The sequence below is a fragment of the Artemia franciscana genome, chromosome 17 (assembly GCF_032884065.1).
Source record: "Artemia franciscana chromosome 17, ASM3288406v1, whole genome shotgun sequence".
Lineage (NCBI taxonomy): Eukaryota > Metazoa > Arthropoda > Branchiopoda > Anostraca > Artemiidae > Artemia > Artemia franciscana.
Genome location: NC_088879.1, coordinates 22,924,799 through 22,948,621, shown reverse-complemented (window position 1 = coordinate 22,948,621; position 23,823 = coordinate 22,924,799). Strand labels below are relative to the sequence as shown.

Below are 23,823 nucleotides of genomic sequence, written 5' to 3'. Positions count from 1 at the left end.
TATTACATTCTAATAGGTAGATTACATTGGTTGTTCTACAATTAACATTACCACGTAACTTGCATGCAAAATTTTTATTATACAATGAACTCTTAACAGAAGTCCGTGGGACAAAATGATCTTGGCAAAGAAAACAACGACTCTTACACTTACTAACTTTCAAAAAATCGTTCCCAGTTCCGAGGCTAATATTTGTGTTTTGTTGCATAAAAAGCTTTGAAAATAAATCCAAAACAAACCAACATCCAAATCAAAATCCAACAATAAAAGTCCAAAAAACATACCAAGGTCAATAGGTCAATAAATACACAAACAAAAACATGAAAGAACATGAAATTTGCATAAGTGCCATCTCACCAATAATTAACAATATCAGGTTAAAAACCTGGACCAGGGTAAAGGTCTGTCGGGGAGAAAACTAAAAAAAAATTTCTCCACCAGCACTGGATCCAACCTGGAATAATATCATGAAAAGAGAAATCACCAATGCAACAGCACAAACACAAAAAAAAAAAGAGACAGAAGGAGAAAAGGAAGACTGTTTTCCTAAATTAGTGATTAATATAGACCAGCACTTGAATGAGGCCTTAACCCTACTCATCCATACAATCACATAGGTCAAACAGCATAGCCATACACAATCAACCATAAAGAATAATCCATGGACAGGCAGTCATGTCGTCAATAAGTATAAGTCGTCATTTATCAAACAATAGAAAAAATAATAAAGGCAAATAATTCAGAGGCAACAACCCAACACAAGGGCTCATCAGGAGAATACACTGGCCTATATAGGGTTTCGCCACTTTAAATTCTCTACCCCAGCCAAGTGTTGTGGCTACCACAGAATATCCATGGCATCCCCGTGTCAGGTATCACCCCCAAAATACATGCCTATGAAAGAAAAAAAAAAGAAGCAAATGTAAAACAACCAAGTAACACCAAAACAAGCTTATCCTGTTAATATATCCCTCTTTTTAGCAACAATAGGTAAACTAAATATAATAAATTTTACCAAATCACAAATATTAACACATTGCAAAAAACTTGAATGAACTAAACAATTATAGAATTCATCTTTACCATGTGGCTAATTTAAAAAAAAAAATCCGCTCAATTAGAAACACAATTCAAAATAAATGGCGCTGCAACAACAATTCTCGAACCTCCGAAATTAGTTGAAAATTTCTTTAAGTATTTCTAGATAATTCTTTTGATATTTATTTAAAAGTTCGTTATAATGAAAACTAAATTTTTTAAATTGCCAAGTTAATTTATTTGCAGAAAAACCTCTTGATATCAATTTTTGGTTTAAGATTTTACTTACTTTCAGGGAATGGGAAACTAATCACTTCAAAATCAAAATCATCCGTTTTATTATACATTTTAAAACTTAATTTATTATTATCACAAATATTAATATTTAAATCTAAGAAATGATCTTGATGACCAGCGCCATGACTAGGTTCGAGAATAAGCTCTGATGGATATATATTTTTAGAAATATCAATGAAATCCTTACAATTTAAGACCAAAATATCTTTTATTATTTGACAAAACATGTTTTAAATTAATTGGATTATTCTTATCCATCATATATTTATATTCTTGACTTAAAAACAAGTCAGCTATAAATGGGCTGGCATTCCCCCCCCCCATGGGAATTCCCACAATTCGCTTGTACAAATCACCACCAAATCTTATATAAGTATTGTATAAAACAAATTCTAACAACTCAAAAATCATATCCAAGCTGTAACATCTCAAGTTAACTGTAGTATTAAAGCAATTTGTCCATATAGCTTTTTTATTATAAGTGTCTATTTTTAAGAACCTTTTACTAGATAAGAGGAAAGATTTCTTGATAACACTTTTTAAATTATCATACACTACATTAAGTGATAAATTAGTATACATTGTCGCAAAATCGAAAGACCCAATTCTTTTAGCTGAAACCATTGTTAAAGAATCTATCACCTGCAGTGAATTATTAACACTCCAATATGGATTAAAATTCGAAAATTTTTTAATACCAGAACAATAGGTTTTAAGTTTATTTACAATTTCCTTTAAAATTAAAGAGAGGTCAGTAGCAGCAATGCGGGTTGGATATTTAGCTGCTCCAGCAATAAACCGTGGTTTAGGGGGATTCTTATGAAATTTTACAGTCCAATATAGGAAAGGCAACTTTTTATCATTGTCATTTATTTTAATATTAAAATTTTTAAAAAGTATTTCTTCAGTCTTTTCAATTAAATTCTCATCCTCTATATTTACCTTTTCGTAAACATTAGTTGTGCATAACTCCCTTTTTAAGATATCACAATACAAATATTCAGTTTAAAATTATTTCTTCTCAAGACTGTTCATGATAAATTTAGTTTCACTACAAACAAGAATTCAGATACTGCCCCCTTTCCTAACTTTAAAAATCTAACGCCTAATCCGTCATTGGTGCTTCACTGAAAGCGAATTATATTTAAAATATTTTCTTTTCCAGTTATTACAGCATTGAAAGGAAAATACATATTACACTATTCAAATTTTACTTATTCAATTTTATTTATTGCAAAAAAAACTTAATTTTTGAATTTTATTTATTCAATTAGAATTGAACATTTAGCCTCCTCATAGCATATTAAACGCTAAATGCATATTAAATGCTTTCAATACCTTGTGGCAATTAAATGTTTCTCCTTGTACTATAAAAATATTACATTCAGTTGCCTACTAGTACGGAAATATTAGCCCACTACGCCACTGCGCATGTGGGCGGTCAGAATTACTTCATTAAGAAAAAAGAAAATCAACACAAATTTGGAGTTTTTCTTCCTGGATAAAATACAAATACCACTTTTTTGTAGAAAAAAAAAACACAAAATGAGCTAAATAATGAAAAAAAAAATAAATGAATGAATAAAAAAATAAATAATAAAAAATATTTGTGCTCGAAACCACAGCAGCAGAGTTCCCTAATATGCTGAATCGGATGGTTTGATTATCATTGTAATTACTTGTTATTTTTGTGGAGTTTATCTCATTTCTTGAAAATCAGGTAATTTTTTTTTAGGCTTTTGGCGTTTTGATGTGTAATATTAAACTTAATGAGTTTTATATATTTGAAATCAGCATAAAAATAAAACATCTATTATTTGTTATATTTTTTTTTAGTTTTGGTAACTGTTGGTACGAGTTTAAGCTTCAGCTCGTTACCATAAACTGTTATTTTACACCCTATATTCTACATTTACATTTTACAATTTTACAATGGAAATATTTACAATTTTTTATATCTTCTTTCCTTAATTCCTTTGGTTTGTCTTAATTTCCCTTTGGCAGCTCACTTTAAAATTTGGAGATAATTTCCTTGGGGGAAATTGTCGGGGTGAGTTTTTTTAGGGGAAGGGTTTTCTGAGGAGAATATTTTGCCACGGGGAGTAGGTTTTTAGATAATTTAATAGGAGGTATTTTTCGGGGAGAGGGCATACGTCGGCGCCTAAGAAGGGCATCAACTAGCAAGAAAGACAAGACCCGAACAAACATTTTTGTTTATGACTTTGAAAATGCAGTATTAGAGACACGTATGAGAGAGATATGTCCCAAATTTACCTGAATTATCAAATAAGCTTTCTGTTGTTATTATTGAGACTCCACACAAAAAACTCCCTGCTCAGGTACGTCCCTTGACAGGCGAATGTATGCTATAAAAGTGATTATAGTTACGTAGTATATATGGTAGAAATAGCTCTAGCACAAAGATTATCTTTACCAATAATTAGTTGAAAATAAAATACAGTGAAAACAAATAAATAAAATGAAACATTAGTAAATAAATGTTTTAATAGTCTATCTACAACTAGCCCAATCTAACAAAATTGTTAGAATAGGCCTCGCCTTATTTTACTAAACAGAACGAGATTTGAATGTTGAGAAGTGGTTTGGGAGATTTGAGTGTTGAGGAGGGGTTGCCTCTCCCCAACACCCTTAGGCTAAAAGTGAAATTATCAGCAGTAAGTAAACTAAAAATTATAGAAAATCGAAATCTATTTGGAAAACAGGACTGTCAATGGAGCAATTTTCTCTTCTAGATATTTCTTTACTCTCCCGAAGATTAACTTTTATATTTTCTTTGAAAAAAACCTTTTCTCGGGAATTTTTATTGCACAAGAGCATCAAAACTACTCCACCTATGGACGCCACTACGAGAAAATCCAAGATAAATAGCACATTAAAAAAAAAAAAAAATACTTTTCATATTTTTTATATGCTCGCCTTTCTAAAGCAAATGTTACGACAGATCAACACAAAATCCATAAAAAAATCCTCAACCTGCAGTAAGTAAAGCGAAAAATATAGAAAATCAAAACTAATATGGGAAAGATGATATTTTTCGGGAGAGGGTCTTCTCCCCTCTCTAAAAATTTATATCTCTTGATTTTATATGTTTTTTTGGTATTCTCATTAAGAAAAACTTTTTTTTTTTGGTGTGTCTGTTGAACAAAGAAAAATTACAACGAAACTAGCTCCTTAGATTTAATAAAAGTATATTTTGCCTTAAATACACCTAAAATATATATATACACCCTTATATTCTAATTGATTGACGCCCCTGGAAGAAAACAAAGGATATTAAGTATAGGTAAAAAAAGACATTTTTTGCTTTTTTTTATATTCTCGCCCTCTCAAAACAAAGTTCCATTCAAATTTAGAAGCAAAATTATTGATCCCGGACAATCTTTCCAATGTGCATTTTCCCTTGCCCCCCAAAAACTGAAAAAATGCAGTTTCTATGTCTGAACACTCTAACTGCATTTGAACTTGGTAGTAGTAGTTGTGAGTTATTTCGCAATCAAAGGACATTTTACCTCCAAGACTGCCTTCGTACCAGATGGAAAATTTCTAAGGGAGAGACAAGGGGAGGATGGAGGTAGAAAATAATTTATAATCCTCCGGACCGTATCCATGACTTTTATTTGGGGGTTATTTTTTTATGCAAAAAACTTATAAAAACGCATCAGAAATGTAACAATTATATTTTTTCCTTTTGATTTCCAGGAATATTTCTGGTCTGTTATTATAAAAGTAAAGCATAACATTTAACCCCAAATGAGCAAAACTTATTCCGTATAGGAGAGAGACAGCACCTTCCTCATCCCCACCTCCACCTCAAAGTCGTTATTTCTCTCTCAAACCTCGCTTATTCTTTTTTCCCATGGCCTATTATTTCACTGTTTTGCCGTTTGATTGTGTGCTATAAACAAACTGATTCCTCTTTGTAAATCATTGAATGTCTTCGAACTTGCTCCTTAGCGGCGAAACCATGTTTACCCGGCATCAAGTGGAAGACCCCTTTCCTCAGTTCTTGTGTCAAGATCTGGATTAATTTGACATACGAGACAGTTTGTCAATTGTTTTCCAAATATCTGAGCAGGTATGCCAAATATTCAAAGGAGCTGCGTTAATTAATCACTTATTATGTAATAAAATTTCCATTTGCTTTAAAGAATAATTTTTGCTCTACTGTTGGTACTAATTATACGAATATCGAACGCAGCAGTTTATAAAGCAAACCTAAAATAGGTTTTTGGTTTTATCTCAAATTTCAGCGAAAATATATGTCAGCTTTACTTTTTCTTCATTTAAAATATTCATCTCTTTTAAAAGATAACAGAAATCCTTCAAGTATGTATGTAATATGCATCAATTTATTGCCCACCATGAATTTAAGACACAACTCTGATGGAGTATAAAGAAAGAAAAGGGAAATAAGCAAATAAATTTTGACAAATACAAAAAAAAACAAAGAAGAACTGACAGGAAAAAAAAAATACAAGTATATCAATAGCAAACTAAACAATACTTAAAATGGGAGAGATGGCAAGCTGATTTGGACAGGCGTGACCCCTTAAGAATTTGCTTAGGGACTACATCTTTGTATTCTTTGCACATCCCCTAAGACCCTAACTTAATCTTTCAGCTATCATACTTAAATCATTTTTTCACGATATATTTTGGTCAATTAAAAACCCAAAATACTTTATCGTACCGAATATTTTTAGTGAATTCCCTAAAACTATGATTTGATCAATTCCTTAACACGATGAAAGTTAAGAAAATATAACAAAACAAATTCACCAAATAATAGGTCAGTCTTATGATGATGATGAATAAGTTGTGTCAAGGACATGCCAGCAATTCAGAAAAAGCTTCAATCTTACGATAAGAAAAAAAAACATCAAAAGAAGGTAATGCAATAAAGAGCAGTGTCTACGCAACATGATGACATCGGCTTCTGTCAGGTAATGGTTTAATTCATCAAAAAAATTATGAAAGGGCGGGGCACCTTGATTGATCCTTGTGGGACCCGTAGTCTATTATATCTTTTATCAATAAAAAGTGGTCCATCGTGTCAAAAACATTTACAGATTAAAAAAAAAGAACAGTTATGGGTTTTAGTCCAGTTTCAAATCCATAATTCAACCAGTTTTAGAACTTCCATGCATATAGATAGTTATTTTCTAAAACATGATTTGGTTTCCACTAATTTTATTTTATTCGTTTCAATATAGTTGTTTAAATTTATGTTGCTTCTATAATTGCTTATACTATATCTCTCACTTATGAAGAAGTATCATTCTTGCAATCTTTAGTATTTCCAAGGTAAAACAAAATGATATAATATAGAAAACATATCACTCTATTGCGTTGACTATGAAAAAGATCTGTTACCTAAGCGGATGATCTGTTCCAGCCTTTGGTCTCTCATAAGGTGACACCCATCGATCATCAAAGGAAAACAGGCTTATATCCACGTATGGAGAACATGTATGAGACTGTGCTGGGATCGGGACGTGGCCAAGGATACGCTTGACAACTTCAGCTCTGTTACCATGTTTGGCTTCTAATGCTGTTTGCTTGAACGTAGCATGGTAGTCCCTAGAAAATATCACCTGATTTTCTCAAAACACACTAAGTGAAATAGCGTTTTTGCGTTACTTATTCTTTATTTTCGTCCAACAAATCTCTCAGATCAGCTTTTTGTTTAGATTAGCAAATCATCAAACCATTGGTATTTTAACCGTACTTTTCAGACAATATTATGTTTAGTTAACATAATTTAAAAATTTGAATCTGAGAAAAATATAGCAACAGAATTGAATTTTGCTAGAGATAATTTTGATTGGAAATAGTATACGGAAAAAATTGATTGTGTTAATGAAAAAAATTCTTATTTGAAAAAGTTAAGAACAGTGAAACAATAACAGAAGAAGAATAAATTTGGTATGTCAGTTTTATAGACCAAACTGCAACAGGAAAACTTAGTAGACCTTCAAAATTATGTGTGACAGTGGAAAATTTTACGCTGAAAAACTAATCAGAATTTAAAAAGCACGATCATCCAATACAAAGACGGAATTTTGTCATCACAGCTAGTTGAATATTGTTTATTCCTCTTACCACAATATTCTATTTAAAGAAACTAAATAAGATGATAAAGGAGAGTTTAAATCTCCTGAAATTACGTACTCATGTGAAGCATAGGGCCAGACAAAATTGAAACGAGTTCAGCAGCGACCCGCCTCAAAGTAGGTAAGAAGAATCGAGTTTTTGTGTCTTTGAAGTACTCAAACAATTTGACCATGGTGACCTTACTCCAAAACTTCCGCCGTCAAAATCCTGAGTAGCATGGAATTCCTAATCATAACAACCTCTTCAGAAACAAATCCAACTTCTTCGGAAAAACAGATGAAAAACAAGGTGCCTAAATCTTTGTCATCAGCACGACTAACAAATCATGTCGGATCTCAACTAAACTCAATAGAAAATAAGAGTAACTGTACTATTTTTTCTTTATGTTTTTTTTGGGGGTGGTCGGATCCAATCTCTATACAAACAGGATAAGCATCTTAAATCCTGGTCATTAAAATTTTTACCCAAAAGGGTTTATTGGATCTCAATTAACATCGCTGTGAAGTGAGAACTAGTATTCGAGCTGGCTCTTCTGGGTTTCTAGGCAGAATCCATCTTCTGCCATAGGAGAGGGAGGGGTCCGAACATTCATGTCATCAGGAGATCTACGAGACAAGATTTTGGATCTCAACCAACTTTTGTAAGAAGTAGGAACTCGTGCCCTAATTCTGGAATTCGGTGACCCAAGCGGACGCAATGTGAAGTTTATTAGAGGGGAAAAGGGATTGGGAGGAATACCTAGATTCTAGTCGTCTGACCATCTTACAGAAGACGGTATTGAATTTCAACCAAACTTATTCAGAATTAAAATTAAGTTTCCTAGTTGTGGCTTTTTTTTGGGGGGGGGGGTCTGTACCCATTCTGACCTACTGAGAGAGGGAGTCCAAAAATTGTTGTCATAACGACATCGACCAGAGCGAGTTGTCAAGTCTCAACTTAATTTTTGAGAATTAGTTCCCTTTTTTGGAAGATTTTGCCTCTAATCCAACCTATATGGAAGAGAGGAGGGGGGCTAAATTCGTGTCACAAAAAAATATATCAGCAGGGGTTGTTCGGTCTAAAAATTTGGTGTAAAGTGAGAGCTTATTGCCTAGCCCTGCCTTTTAAAAACAAAGACACAATCTGATCTCCGTTGATGAGGGAGAGCGTTCCTAGGTTCATAAAAGCTAAAAGGCAGCCTTAATCTCTTGTTGTCACTCCATCTTTTAGAAGATTCTCAACAAATTAAGTATGAGTAAGAGCTAGTGTCCTAAATTTGTCTTTTAGGAGACAAGTTCCACTCCAATCTCTGTGGGGGTAGGAAAAGGATGATCCTTACACTCTTGTCATCAGCACATCTACTAGAAGAGAACTTCGGATCTCAAACAAAAATGGTGGGACATAAAGGTTAAGGTGGAGGTTAAGGGGAAGGGGTTCCTAATTTTTTATTATCAAAACATCAATGAACAGGTTATTGCACCTAACCATACTCGATAGAAAGTAAGAGCAGTGCAATTTTCCTAGTATTACTTTGTAGGAATCCTTATCGTAGCCAGTCTTTGTGGTGAAAGAGATACTCCAATTTTTGTCGCAATGAAACCAGAGCAGGTTTCCGAATATAACCCAAATAGAAAAAAGGTGGGCAGCGGGAGCTAGTGCCCTACCTGTGCTTTTTGGGGTTTAAAGTCGATCTTACTTCTATGGGTAATTAAAAGTGGTTGTTGGGTTTCAACTAAACATAGTGAGAAGTAGTAGTTAATGCCCTTGTTCAACATTTTCATAGTCTTGGGTAGAGTCAATCTCTAAAGGGGAGAAAGACGGGTGTCCAAAACCAGACTTGGAGCGAAGTAAGAACTTGGCTCCAAATTCTGCCTCTTAATGTGTTAGGGGTATTCAAATTTCTTATCAGCCTAATTACTAGACAGATAGGCGGAGCTGACTCAGCAAAACCTGGTCTACAGTTATGGTCTCGTATGTTCGTGCCTGATCAATCAACTGAGAGGGAAGGGCTACATTCTTGTTGGATTAGCTATTAATATTGTTTTGCGCGTTTATAATTTTTGTTTACAATAGTCAATATCCCTCATGCTATTATACAATTTTCACTAGTACACAGCTTGGTTAGAAAGTGCCTTGGTTAGAAAGTGGATTTTGAAGTTCTAGATGTGCCCAGGATACACTAAAATTCAGTATTTTGCGCAGGAAGTCTCTCTTCTGTAAAAATTTATGTTCCTTTCATACAAAAAATGTTGACCAAGTTTGTATTTTACATTAATCACAATTATTTAAGCACAAACTGCTCTGTTTTGTCTGTAATTTGTTTTTTATGAGAGCATCTCTTTATAGAAAACTAATAAAAAAATCATTATGAATTGAAAAATGATGAACAGTCAGTATATTTATAACCAAGAGGACTTTGATATATACCCTTAGGCCACCCTTCCCAAAGTTTTAAAAAAGGCGTTGATAGACCAATTACACAAAACAAAAAAATTAAGAAATCATTGCATGAATTAGAAAAATCTTGGGATTTCATGGGAAAGGGCACGGGCCTGTTCAATCCTGCTGTTACTGATTTTTACATACATAAATGGATATTTGTACAAAAAAATTGAGGGAGGAACCGAACAATCATTCTCTAGAGGGGAAGGAGATACGGATTAGAAAGCACATTATTGTACAAAACTTTTCAAGGGTGCTGGGGATTTAATCAATCTTAGGCGAACTTCCATTGTGTACAGGTACGGCTGTTTTTATCTTTAGCTCGTTTTTTGATAGACTACCTTTTAATGGATCTTTAAGACGAATTCTTTTATTCACGGACATATTTTTTTTTTTTTTTTTTTTTTTTTTTTTTTAAGGAGAAACTGACCTTGCATATTCACTGTTGGATAAAGTTGCTATGTTTTGGGTGTCTGAGGAAGTTCCAGGGTCCTTGAAAAAATCGTTGTAATCTTCATACATCCGCAGCATCTCCTCAGACGTGTTTTCATAAACAGCTAAGACTTGAGCAGTGTCCATTCGGTAAATAACGAAAAAGGAGATTTGCGAATTTGGCTCAGGAGCACGAAGCGTCACAACTTCCTGGCTCGAATATTTTAATAATAAATGATTATCATCAAGAAGCTGCATCTTCCATAGCCTTAGCCAGCGTAAATGTTGAAACTTTCGATAAAACAATCGCCACTTATCAGGCTTTCTCTCTGCTTTCGATTCATTAAACGCTTCTTTAAAAAGAAAAACGAGCATTCGATGTTTTAATCCTGTAATTTGCACTTCCCTATAATTACGAACAGCAGCAACACGCCCAATTGCTGACGATAAAATAAATTCATCATCATCGTGGCAAAATCTGCCAATAGTTCGAACCTCAATCAGTTCACCCTCAGAACTTATTTGAAAAATATGTATCGTTTGGTGTTGAACTGACAGAATTGATAAGATATTCTTATACAAATAGAGGCCTTGATTGTGCGCTAAATAAATTTTATCGGTTCGAAACTGGCGACTATCAAGCAATAGCCCACGATGGATATCAATTACATAAACGGTTATATCTTCAAGTGAAAATCTCGGGTGAATTGGAATGGCTTCATTATTTCTATAAACATCGTCAAAGGGACGCGGATATCTCGGATCTTCCACCACCACACCCGAAGACGCGACGATAAGGAAACGCCCATTATCTGTAAACAAACTACACTCTCTATTTAACTGTTCTGTCGTTGACGCCATAGTTACTGTATGCTTCAATGCAAAGAACCGATCGAAAACTTGTTGCTTTATATCAGCAGACGGCTCCACGTCTTGATCTAGACATTCTAGTAAATCCCCTGCTGCAGCCGCTCCTTTATATGAGTATATCTCGATACCACTTTGGTCAGCAGTATATGCAATAAAATAATTTCCACATGGACTGAATTTCCTGAAAAAACACGAAGGCCTCTCAACATTATAAAAAGTTTTGTTAGGGAAGACTGACTGATAAACAGCACGCTCAAATCTTAAATTGTATAAAGTCCGCTGTCCCAATTCTCTATTTCGTATTTTTAATAGAATGTTTTGGGTTGGAATCTTCCTAGGTACAAGAACTTCTATACCGTCAACGATCTTGAATTTGGGTTCCATGGCCTACAAAAAATGTAAAACATGAGACTTTGTTGGCTAAAATGAAAAAATTCTTTTCTCTCATTGTTAATCACCAAAATCATTTGGTGCCACAAACGACTAACTCAGATGTTATGAAATCTCACCAAGGAAAAACTAAAAGGAAGCGTAAGGGAAAAAAATAAAGCATTTATCCCTGTACAAATATTAAACAAATCGAAACTGGTTTTCTAACATGAAAGTAAAGAATGACAAATAAACAAAGATAAATAACACGACAGGGATTGCTATACCCCTCAATGTTCCAACCTTTATACTAAAGTTCAACATACACTTGAAAGAAAACAATATACATTTACAAGCGTCTATTCCTCACTTACAATTCTTCTAGAATAAATGCCCCCATTCAAGGTGTAACAGTTTTAAAATAAGAGGTATAAAGTAAGAATGACGATGGCAAAATCTTCGGTTCTAATTTCTTTACAAAGAGGTAGCTAGAAAAAAAATCATACGTATCGGCAGGCTATATTTGATGCATACTAATAAGCTTTTAGCAAAACACAAGTCAAACTTACCCATAAAGAGCGCAAGGGGGTAGTCCAAATAATAATTACTGTAATTTTTGGTGGTTTTAAGTGTTAACACCCTTTGTGCTTGAGTCGATTTCAGAAAAAATGTCGAAGGGAAGTAAACGGCTATGTTCAAACCTATGACGATCCGAAACAAAGTTATGCAATGATTTTGACTTAGAACAAACAAATATTACTGACAAATAATAAAGCCAAGAATGAGTATAAACTAAAATTAAAATGAACTATCACCTCAAACATAATTATGACAAGATACTGCTATAGATGAGCAAATGAATCAAGAGTCTAAGAGATATCAGATGAATAACGAGGTTGAACTTAAAACAGACAGAAATTACCATTAATATTAGCAGGGCTTCTGCTCGTTAAAGCTTCTTAAGGCAAAAGCGTCACTTCCGTTTACCCAAAAACGATTTGTTTTTCGTCTTGAAAATAACAAGTTTATTGAACCGACTGGTTTTTAATTTTCAGACATTGACAAAAAAAAGAAAATCATCACAACAATCAAAATTACTGGAAATAACTAATGAAAATTGATCCATTATTTAATATAAAATTATACTAATTCCTGTGGACCTACGGAATTTTTATTTTGCAATGTTACATGTATAAAAGAGGACACGTTTAGAGTATATTTTGATTTGAATAAACCACAGATATTTGATTGACATAGACTAGTTTTTGGTTAATATTAGAAAAAATTGTGAAGTTCTTTCAGTTTTTCTCCTTATGAATTAAAATGTTGAAATTTAATTTAAGCTTAGGAAAAAATGTTGCCTAAAAATATTCAGTAAAAAAATTTATTAGCAGTAGTTTTGTGCAACAAACTTTTACTGATATTTTACTAGATAATTTTGGTTGTATGGGGAGTTGAAACAAAAAATCATAGGAATTACAAATATTGCACAATCTTCAGTCTTTTATAAGGTTGAACCCATCCTGAATGCCATCTTGTAAAAACCCTTGGATATACGCGCATTTTATTTTTATTTTTTATTATTTTATGTTACATTTTTTTGTAACTATTCGTTACCTCACTACTTAAGACATGAGCAGATTTCAAGTCCTATAGGAACTAAAGACATGTGGATTGGATACATGACATTTTTAGCTGCCCCCCTCCCCCAAAAATGCACAATTATTTATTTTACTATATAGTTTCGTTTGCATGGGGAGTTGGAGTAAAAAATCATATGAATTAAAAATATGTGCAATTTTCTGTCTTTTATAGTGCTGAACCCATTCTGAAAGCCATCCCGTAAAAACTCTTGAATATACACCCATTTTATTCAACCATTTTATTAAAAAAAAGTATTTTATGTTACATTTTTTTGTAACTATTCGTTACCTCACTACTTAGACACGAATAGATTTCAAGTCCTATAGGAGCTAAAAACATGTGGATTGGAGACATGAAATTTTCAGCTGCCTCTTCCCCACAAAAGAAAGTAAAACTTTTGCCTCCTCCTAGATACACATGGTGTCCTTACATTTGCACTTGAGAGAGGCCCACGTGAACCCCTATACCCCCAAAAAGATTCAACTCGATATACCAAACCATTCCAAAGATATTGCAGATACCTTTTTTTTTCTTAGCCTGCGTACCGGGTATATACATAGTGTATTTCACTTTACATCACTAGTTCAAAATGGAACGATTGTAGTCCCGCAAGGGCTTAAAATGCCCCAGCTTTTAGTTAGACACCGTCCCCAAGTTAGAATTGAGATCCAAAACCTCTCTCCTTCCCTAAAAATAAAAAAAACTTTAAACTTGGCCCCCCCCCTCCAAGTATTTCTCAAGATACCGCATATATGCTATTTTGATAATATGGAAACTCATGAATGTCTTTTTTTCTACCTTGATACTTAACTGTGAATAAATTTTAAGTTCCATAGTAGCTTTGTACAACAAAAATATTTAGGTTGACAAGGGACGTATGGTATGTGACCCCTCACCCTTTCCCTCCCTTAATATACAATTAGAAACCCCCTTTCCCATGATCCCTCACTAGTCTAACACTGCCTGAAAGCATTAACTCTATCCCCCAAGCCCCTCCCAAGATATTGCAGATATCATTTCAGTACAGATGATCTTCAAAATGTTTTGATTTTGAGGCTTGTCTGGCCCTGCCCATATGCCCTGTAAGCTATAAGCCAATCAGATACAAAAAAAAATAGTTTCAGGCATCAACAAGAGCTAAGAGCTCATATGGCACTTGTGACGAGGCAAGAAGAGCTAAGAGCCAAGAGATCATATGGTATGAGCTCTAACAAAATTCAATGAATCAATAGATTGATTTAAAAGGAAAATAAGAGGCTTAATGCCGGTCAGGATTTAAAATAAGAGCTCTGGGTCACGATGTCCTTCTAAATATCGAAATTCATTAAGATCCGATCACCCACTCGTATGTCATAAATACCTAATTTTTTCTAATTTTTCCTCTCCCTTTAGCCCGCCAAATGGTCGAATCTGGGAAAACGACTTTATCAAGTCAATCTGTGCAGCTCCCTGACACGCCTACCAATTTTCACAGTCCTAGCACGTCCAGAAGCACCAAACTCGCCAAATCACTGAACCCCTCCCCTCAACTCCCCCAAAGAGAGCGAATCCAGTACGGTTCCGTCAATCATGTATCAAGGACATTTGCTTATTCTATCCACCAAGCTTCATCCCGATTCCTCCACTCCAAGTGTTTTCCAAGATTTCCCCCTCCAACTCCCCCCAATGTCAAAACATCTGGTCGGGATTCGAAATAAGAGCTCTGAGACATGAATTCCTTCTAAATATCAAATTTCATTAAGATCCACTCACCTATTCGTAAAATAAAAATACCCCAATTTTCACGTTTTCCAAGAATTCTGGTTTCCCCCTCCAACTCCCCCCAATGTCACAGGATCTGGTCAGAGTTCAGAATTAGAGCTTTAAAGCACAGGGTCCTTCTAAATATCAAATTTCATTAAGATATGGTCACCCTTTCGTAAGTTACAAATTCCTCAATTTTCAAAATTACCCCCCCCCAACTCCACCAAAGAGAGCAGATCCAGTCCGATTATGTCAGTCACGTGTCTTAGACAGGTTCTTATTCTTCCCATCCAGTTTCATCCTGATCTCACCGCTTTAAGTATTTTCTAAGATTTCTGGTTCCCCTCAACTGCCCTCCCCCAATTACGCTGGATCCGGTTAAGATTTAAAATAAGAGATCTGAGTTACGAGGTCCTTCTAAATATGAAGTTTCATGAAGATCCGATCACTCCTTCGTAAGTTGAAAATACGTCATTTTTTCTAATTTTTCAGAATTAACCCCCCCCCCCCTCCCAATAGAGCGGATCCGTTCCAATTATGTCAATCACGTATCTAAGACTTCTGCTTATTTTTCCCAACAAATTTCATCCTGATCCCTCCAATCTAAGCATTTTCAATGATTTTAGGTTCCCCCGCCCCAAAGTCCCCCCAATGTCACCAGATCCGGTCGAGACTTAAAATAAGAGCTTTGAGACACGATATCCTTCTAAATATCAAATTTCATTAGTTCCGATCACCCATTCGTAAGTTAAAAATACCTCATTTTTTCTAATTTTTCAGAATTAACCGCTCCCTCCCCCAACTACCCCAAAGAGATCGGATCAGTTCCGGTTCTGTCAATCATGCATCTAGGACTTGTGCTTATTTTTCCCACCAAGTTGCATCCCGATCCCCCACTCTAAGTGTTTTCCAAGATTTTAGGTTTCCCCCTCCCAACTCCCCCCAATGTCACCAGATCTGTTCGGGATTTAAAATAACAGCTCTGAGATACGGTATCCTTCCAAACATCAAATTTCATTAAGATCTGATCAACCGTTCGTAAGCTAAAATTACTTCAATTTGTCTATTTTTTCCAAATTAACGCCCCCCCCCCAGATGGTCAAATCGGGAAAATGACTATTTCCAATTAAATCTGATCTGGTCACTGATATGCCTGCCAAATTTCATCGTCCTAGCTTACCTGGAAGTGCCTAAAGTAGCAAAACCGGGACCGACAGACTGACAGAATTTGCGATTGCTATATGTCACTTGGTTAATACCAAGTGCCATAAAAACCAATGCAGTCAAAACTAATTCCCAATTAGTTTTCTGAATGTGGGGGCCTACCTGACTAAGAAACATTATAAAAAAACCTTTTAATGTCTTTTGATTGGTTTCATCATCCCCCTCTGAAAATTTCAACTTAATACTCTTACCATTCCTGAGATATAACAGACAATCCATTTTGAGAACCTGAATGCACATAGTGTCTTATGATTTGTTTTGACATCCTCATCAATATTACCCAAAAGTTTAAACTTAATACACATAGCAATTTCTGAGATGTTTCATCTGAATGCCCTTAGCCTCCCTTGATTTATTGCAGACACACTATTTTGATAATCTTGATAAGCCTAGTATATCTCGATTTAGTTCCTTATCCCCCTCAGCATTCCATGCAAATTTCAATTCAAGTCCCTTAGATGTTCCTAATATATTGTAAACATGACATATTGACAACCTAGATGTATATAGAGTCTTTTTATTTAGTTCAACACACCACTCAATATTCTCTGAAATTTCACTTAAATACCCTAGGTGTTGCCTAGAAGATTGTCCTTTTTGGGAAACCCTCTAGGGCTAAACAGAAAGCAGGTCATCTGTAGTTGGGTGGGGGGGGGGGTGTTGAAAACAAATATTTAAGGGAAACGGGAACTTCCAGTGAGGGTGTAAAGAGGAAGGCTTTGATTAGATTCGGATGGAGGAGGAACGTGCGCAGCTGCGTACTTAGGCGACTTGGTGCTATGGTGAGTTGTTAGTAGTTTCCTAGGACACTGAACATAACCTTTTTGACCTGGATGCATGTAATATCTTTTGATTCAGTTGAACATCCCCCTCAACATTCCCTGAAATTCAACTTACTACCCTTAGGTGTTCCTGAGACATTGCAGATATTGAAAGTTTCAACTTAATACTCGGCGTTAATTGATCAGCATTTGTTCTATTTTTAGCATTTTTTTTTTAATTTAGGAAACTAAATTGACATAAGTTCTTATTAGAATTCCTTCTCCCATCTAAGCTACAGTTCTTGGGATTCATTAGTCCTTTTCAGCTTTACTACCATGACCAACCCTCAGACAAATAAGGACAAGACATCAAACTTAACTCCTCCCAACCATTCTTATAATGCAAATGATTGACAGGGAGACCTTAATCTGTCTGAGAATTCAATCGATCCAAATAGGGAATAAAAATGAATTATTGAATCATATCTCAATGGCTAATTTATGAAGTCTCAGGGGAATATGATGATATCTTGTACCATCTCTAGGTTTCCTGGTCTTGTAACCTGCATTCTACTTCTTTGACTGCCTTATACCTATGTGGCGATTCCCTGAAGTCTCTTCCCTTTATTCCAATACTCAGAAAAAAATAAGGTTATGTCCACTTTACTACTGTTTTCCCTTCAATGGCATTATAACAAATATAGCTGTCAAATTTTATAATCAGACCTACTACCTCTCTTTTTTAGCTTTCGAGGGTTTTTATATTAGTTATTTCATTATTTGCTGCTATTTTTGCTTAAAAATTCAAGACACTAAACTAAAAAAAAATCCAGCACTTCAATTAAAAGTTTTAACAAGTTTGTAGTTGTCATATATAAAAACAAGCTTATTTACATGGTGTGGAGCCAACATTCAATGCTTAGCAGTAACTGTTAGTCCTGCATCACTGAAGACCCTTTCTGATGCTTCCCATGTTGTTGGTAACAACAGAACTTTTCTTGTCAAAGCTACAATCCATGGCAGCTGAGTGAAATATCTTTCCTAGAAGGCAATGGTTAGATTAATTGCATTAACACAGACAGGATTTTTTTTGTCTCTCCGCATGGACTGCCAAGATCAGATAAATGTCCACTTGACACCAGATAACATCATCAAAATCATCATTTTCAGCATCTTCACTGGCCAGATATATCACCTGATCAAGCAGCATCCTTTTCTTTGATGTGTGATCATGAGAAGATTTGAAGTTGCTGGTCTTTTGAGAAAACCCCCTAGCCATATTCAGACAAATGATTGGGGCAGCAGAACCACTGACATCACCAGAGATTACAGCCTTTTCAAGGGCTGTTTCCTCTTTGTACAAAAGAAAGTCTTACTACAATGGCATCTTTGTCACAAGTGGAAATGGAGGGATTTGACACTGTTAAGTAGACAAATCTGCCTCACTGACAGTGTGATAGAGTATCTTATGTCAGTCTCAAGCACTATAATCTTGACCATTCTCACTGTGTATCCTGGCTCCATTGGCAGGGCTCTACACTTTAAACGTCAAGGGTAGCTAATCTGCATCTTTACCAAACTGGTCACAGGTTAAGCACAAACTTTCCTTTCACTGGCAAGCTATTCACTAATTGCCAGTAAACAGTCAATGTTTAAGTGGTAAAGATGTAAACATTGAAGCTGTTTTTGGTAAGTGGGTAACTGGTTACAAACAACTTGCAAAAGAAACCAGAATGAAGGTACAGAAAAGGGATCCCTGATAAAGCATTTTATTCTTTTCTATATATTATTCATTCTTTTGGGCTGAGCAGGTGCTGTCCAGAAGAATGTAGGATGAAAAAAAAAGTATTCTTTTTCTGTATATTATGGTTATATTGCCTTTAGTATTATTTTTAATCAGAATCCATTATGAACATATTTCAACTTTAATTTCAGTAGTTCTGGCTGAAAAATTTGTCTAAGTTTCAACATTTGGAATTTTTATGTAATGGCTGCATTCAATTCAAAGACCCAACTTACAATTTGTTTCTTATTTTGGATGCAAACTAATTATGATAAACATAGCTATTTTTCTACCTTGTTCTTCATCTGACAACAGCCTGTCTGAGAATACAGAAGGCGAAAAGCATATTGTACTGAGGTATAGACAAGTGCTTTTGGAAGACAAGCTATGCATTGGGAATTCTATATAGGTTTATTGGTTATTACTTGAATCATACAAATGGATGGAAAGTAGCTACATTAAAACTTAAAACAAACAGAAATTATTACGCATATGAAAGAATTCGTCCCCTAGTCAATACCTCGCTCTTTATGCTAAAGTTCGAATTTTTTTCTAATTCTTTAAGAATGACCCCTGAATCACAAAGGCTGTTTAATTAGAATAAATAGCTCTTCTGAAAGTACTAAAACAAACTTTAACATAAAGAACAAGGTATTAACTAGGGCTCGAACCCCTCATATATGCGATAATTTCTGTTCGTTTTAAGCTTTAATGTTGCTTCTTACATTCAGTTGAAAAAATCTGTTTTTTTTTATTTAATTACTGATACTTTCTTAATAATACTGGGAAATCCAGCACACCCTTCACAGAAATGTCCCTTTGCCCATGAAAAATTCTTCCATGAAAAGATCCTCCTACGTAACCCAACCCCCCCCCCTCCCATCAGAAAAAAATCCCCTGAAAATGTCTGCATATTTCCCAATAACCAATACTATATGTAAACAATGGGCAAAGTTCATAACTTGCAGCCCTTCCCCCAGGGACTGTGGGGGATTAAGTCATCCTCAAAGACATAGTTGTTAAATTTATTGACTTTTTGCTGAACAAAATGGTTATCTCAAAATTTTGACTGGGTGACATTGGGAAAAAATGAGGGTGGGAGGGGGCCTAAGGGCTCAGCACTTTTTTGTTCACTGAAACTTTCCATTTCCGTTTGAATGAGCCCTCTTGCAATGTTCTAGGGCCATTAGGTTTATACAATCACCCATGGAAAAAAAAAATAAATAAACATGCAACCATGATCCTTCTTCTGGCAAAAATATAAAATTCCACATTTTTAGAAATAGGAGCTTGAAACTTCTACAGGAAGGTTCTCTGATATTCTAAATCTGATGGTGTGATTTACATTAAGACTCTATAGCTTTTACGGGCGGTTTTTCCTTTTTTCGAAAATAAGGTCAAATTTTCTCAGGCTTGCAACTTTTGATGGGTAAGACTAAATTTGATGAAACTTTTATATTTGAAATCAGCATAAAAATCCATTTTTTTTATGTATCTGATTGCATAAAAAATCTTTTTTTTTCAGAGTTCTATTTACTATTGAGCTGCATCAATCCTTTCTTACAGTTTGTTACCATGATCTGTTTGATTAGTGAGTGTTCAGTGTCTCTAAAAATTAAGAAGTGTAGCAAAGAACATGCTAACAAGTGAAAGATAATGCAATGTCCATAGAAAATCAGTCCACCAACCATGATGGCAGTGCACTGACACACCAAAGTGGTTACAGTAGCAGTTTGCTAAAACATTATTGGTGATTTGCTTCCAGCTTATAGTGTGGTATTAATGAATAATGATAATTCTTGAAATTGCTCTACACTTAATGGTGTAAAATTATTGGGTGTTGGCATAGTATAACATTAAGGATACTGTGCTGTTTGTTGTTGGATCACCAAGTTTTGCTTAATGACAATAGCATTCACAAATTTTTAACACCATGGAGCATGGGCATGGCCATAAGAGCATTGACCCTGAGGTTGGTTTCACCATCATATTGGCAGGGTTGTTCCTAGGATTGATGGTGCCCAGGGAAAAATTAATCACAGCCCCCAAACTTCCTTCCCTCTCAAATGTAAATAAAAAAAAATTGAATCCCCAGTCATGGCATTCCCCAGCAACTGTGCCTAGGGCAGCATGCCCTGATAGCCCCACCTCCCTTGAACAGCCCTGCCTATTGGTGGATGTAAATACTGCTTAGGATCCAGCTAGTGAGGTTGAGCCAAATTTATGATCACTGAGTTGCAATTATAGTAACAATTTATTAGTAAAAATGTCCCTGGCCATTTTGGGGATCTCAAAATTTGTTCATCTTCCCTAAGGGGCACTTCAGCTTAGCAAATCCAAGCTTTATAGCTTAATCAATTTCCACAAGCAAAATAAACTTTAAACATTAACATTCTTTCACTTCAAACCTGAGAGATTATACTTTCTTTATTACATAATTGTTAAAAGTTTTAAAAATGTCAACAAACTCAATAAAAGGTAAAATTCTAGTTCAGAAGCTTCTTGCTGTCTTTTAAAGTAGTTGAGCAAGATGAAACAAATTTCAGGATGCATTCAGAGCCTTAACAATCTAATGCAGGGGTCTCCAAACTATGGCCCGCAGGCCACATCTGGCCTGCCACATAATTTCATCTGGCCAACCAAACAAATCCCCGTGTGGTGGCCTTAAAAGAAAAATTATTGCACGACTGCTATTACAGAATTATTCAAAGCTGGGCTGTTGACTGGTGGCACTCAGGCAGCTCAGCCCAAGACAGTTTCCCTGTCTTAATTGTGTGAATCACAGATACTAGTACTGGTAGGTACGTGTTGTGCATTACAACCAATCAGTTGTGTATAACTGTATATTGTAGGGATGGAGGGCGAGTGGGGCTTTTTTGTATTTGGTGCAGTTATGTGAGAGGTTGATAGGGTTTGATTGCTGATGATGTGTTGCAAGCAGTGTTGCCAATGGCTGCATGGTGTGCGGTAAGGGTGCTTTTGCAGTACAAGCAGAGCTGAGCAGAATGGAGCTCAGCAGCGCGGTTGGGCATTCACATGTAAGCAGACTGGCGGCCTTCACGATGAACTATTTGCTATGGAGGATTTCGTGTGCTTTTTAACACCACATACAAGCTGTTTTTCCTGTAGAAATTATTCTATTTATTTTACCCTTATGTTTTCAGATATGGAAAATACAAAGAGAAGAAAAGTAGACAGTGAGTGTTGTCAGTTCAATTACAAATGAATAAAGTACTTTTTTGTGAAAGCAAATGATAAAGCTTTATGCCTCATATGTAGAGACAGTGTTGCTGTTCTGAAGGAATATTTGTCAGCACTATGAACATAAACATGGCTCAAGTTATTCTCACACCACAGGAGCAGAATCCACTAAACATTTTCAATCATTTCAGCACAGTCTGAATTCTCAACAAGCTGTTTTCAGTAAGAAAAAATCTGAAAATGAAACTTCAACTAGAGCCAGTTACAAAGCTGCCTATGTGTTGGCTAAAAAGGAAAATCTTTCACTGATGGTAGTATAATAAAAGAGTGTATAGTGGAAGCAGCAGGAGAGGTATGTCCATAAAAAGTAAACCTCTTGAAAATGATAAGGCAAATAAAGGAAAAAACAAAAAGCTCTTGCTTTGGATGAATCAACTGATGAGTGTGATATCTCTCAGCTCTTAGTATTCATTTGTGGTGTTGATAGTGAATTTAATGTGACCCAAGAATTAGCATCAGTTCACAGCAGGCACAGCACAACAACTGGAAAAGACATTTTCAATGAAGTAAGTAAAACTATAACAGAATATAACCTGGAAGGGAAACAAGTGCAGTGTGTGACAATTGATGGAGGAAAGAATATGTCTGGGATAAAACAGGGTTTCGTTGCGCAAATTACAACTGCTTGCAAGGTTGGAGGATTCTCAAAGCCCATTTTTCTGTATTTCCTTATCCATCTACAAGCATTGTGCCTAAAATATGTTGATATGTCTTGTGTCATGAAAAGTGTTGTTTCTGTGGTTAATGTCATTAGATCTCATGCACTCAACCATTGCCAGTTCCACAATTTCTTGAAAGAAATTGATTCAGAGTTTGTTGACTTGCCTTATTATACAGCAGTTAGATGGCTTATTTGTGGAAAGATTTTGCTGCATTTCTTTGAGCTCAGATCACAAATTGATTTATTTCTCACAGAGAAAAATAAACCTTGGCTATTATTATCAGATTGTGAATGGATTTGGGAACTGGCATTTTTTGCAGATATGACTGGTCATATGAATCACTTGAATCTGAAATTGCAAGGCAAAACAAATTTGATCAGTGACTGCTTTGTACATGTCAAGGCATTCAGAGCAAAACTTGCACTACTTGAAGGCCAGGTGAAAGTTAAGAATTTTGCTCATTTTCCATGCTGTGAAAAATTTCATGTAGAAAGTAAAGTTGAATTTCCTTCTTCATTTGTGCAGTAATGCTTGCTTACAAATTGCTTAGTGTGTGCATTGTTTATTTACCCCCAGCTTATTGTTGTTATTTTTGTAGGTGCTTGGGTTTTGAATAAATATACTTCACTCAATCCAACCCAAACACTACATGGTGTCAGAAGTGGGATGGATGCAGAAACGCCTAGTATCAACTGGAGCTTGGATAATCTAGAATCCAAATGGACGAAGTTTGAAAACCATGCTAAGTTAATGTTCATTGGACCACTTGCTGGAAAGACAGCAAAACAGCAATGTGCATATCTTCTCATCTGGGCAGGCAAACAAGGGAGAGAAATCTTCAGCACATTTGACCTAACTGATGCTGAAAAGGAAGACGTTGATACACACTTCACAAAATTCAGAGAAAATGCAGCCCCGAAGAAAAATCAAGTATTCTCCCAATACATCTTCCAAAAGCATGACCAAAAACAGGAGAGCATAGACAAATACATTACTGATTTGAAAATCCTAGTGAAACCATGCAGTTACGCAGACAAAGACGAAATGCTAAGAGACAGGATAGTGGGCGGAGTGGCCAATCCCAAAATACGTGAGAAACTCTTCTCGGTAGGAGACACCGTATCCCTGAACCAAACAGTAACCATTTGTAGAGCATTTGAAACGACCCAAGCACAGCTGAAAA

At 35.3% G+C, this 23,823-nt stretch overlaps 2 protein-coding genes across 6 annotated transcripts in view; one reads left to right on the top strand and one right to left on the bottom strand.

Annotated features, from left to right (window-relative positions):
* Positions 1-23,823, bottom strand: part of LOC136038018 (DET1 homolog) — a 35,933-nt gene that overhangs the window by 8,046 nt on the left and 4,064 nt on the right. For 3 of the 5 annotated variants that reach the window (XM_065720950.1, XM_065720951.1, XM_065720952.1), the window contains exons 2-3: positions 10,322-11,580; positions 6,730-6,936 (exon numbers count right to left, since the gene is read on the bottom strand). In XM_065720950.1, the coding sequence (XP_065577022.1) occupies positions 6,730-6,936; positions 10,322-11,577 (1,463 nt within the window). In that variant the 5' untranslated portion in view covers positions 11,578-11,580. Of the gene's footprint in view, positions 1-3,609; positions 3,702-6,729; positions 6,937-10,321; positions 11,581-17,828; positions 17,976-23,823 lie in introns of all 5 variants that reach the window. The other 2 variants (XR_010620107.1, XM_065720949.1) reach the window with 2 other exon arrangements.
* Positions 20,651-23,168, top strand: LOC136037513 (general transcription factor II-I repeat domain-containing protein 2A-like). Its single transcript, XM_065720235.1, has 2 exons — positions 20,651-20,689; positions 22,377-23,168. The coding sequence occupies exons 1-2, from the start codon at positions 20,651-20,653 to the stop codon at positions 23,166-23,168; spliced, it is 831 nt and encodes a 276-aa protein (XP_065576307.1).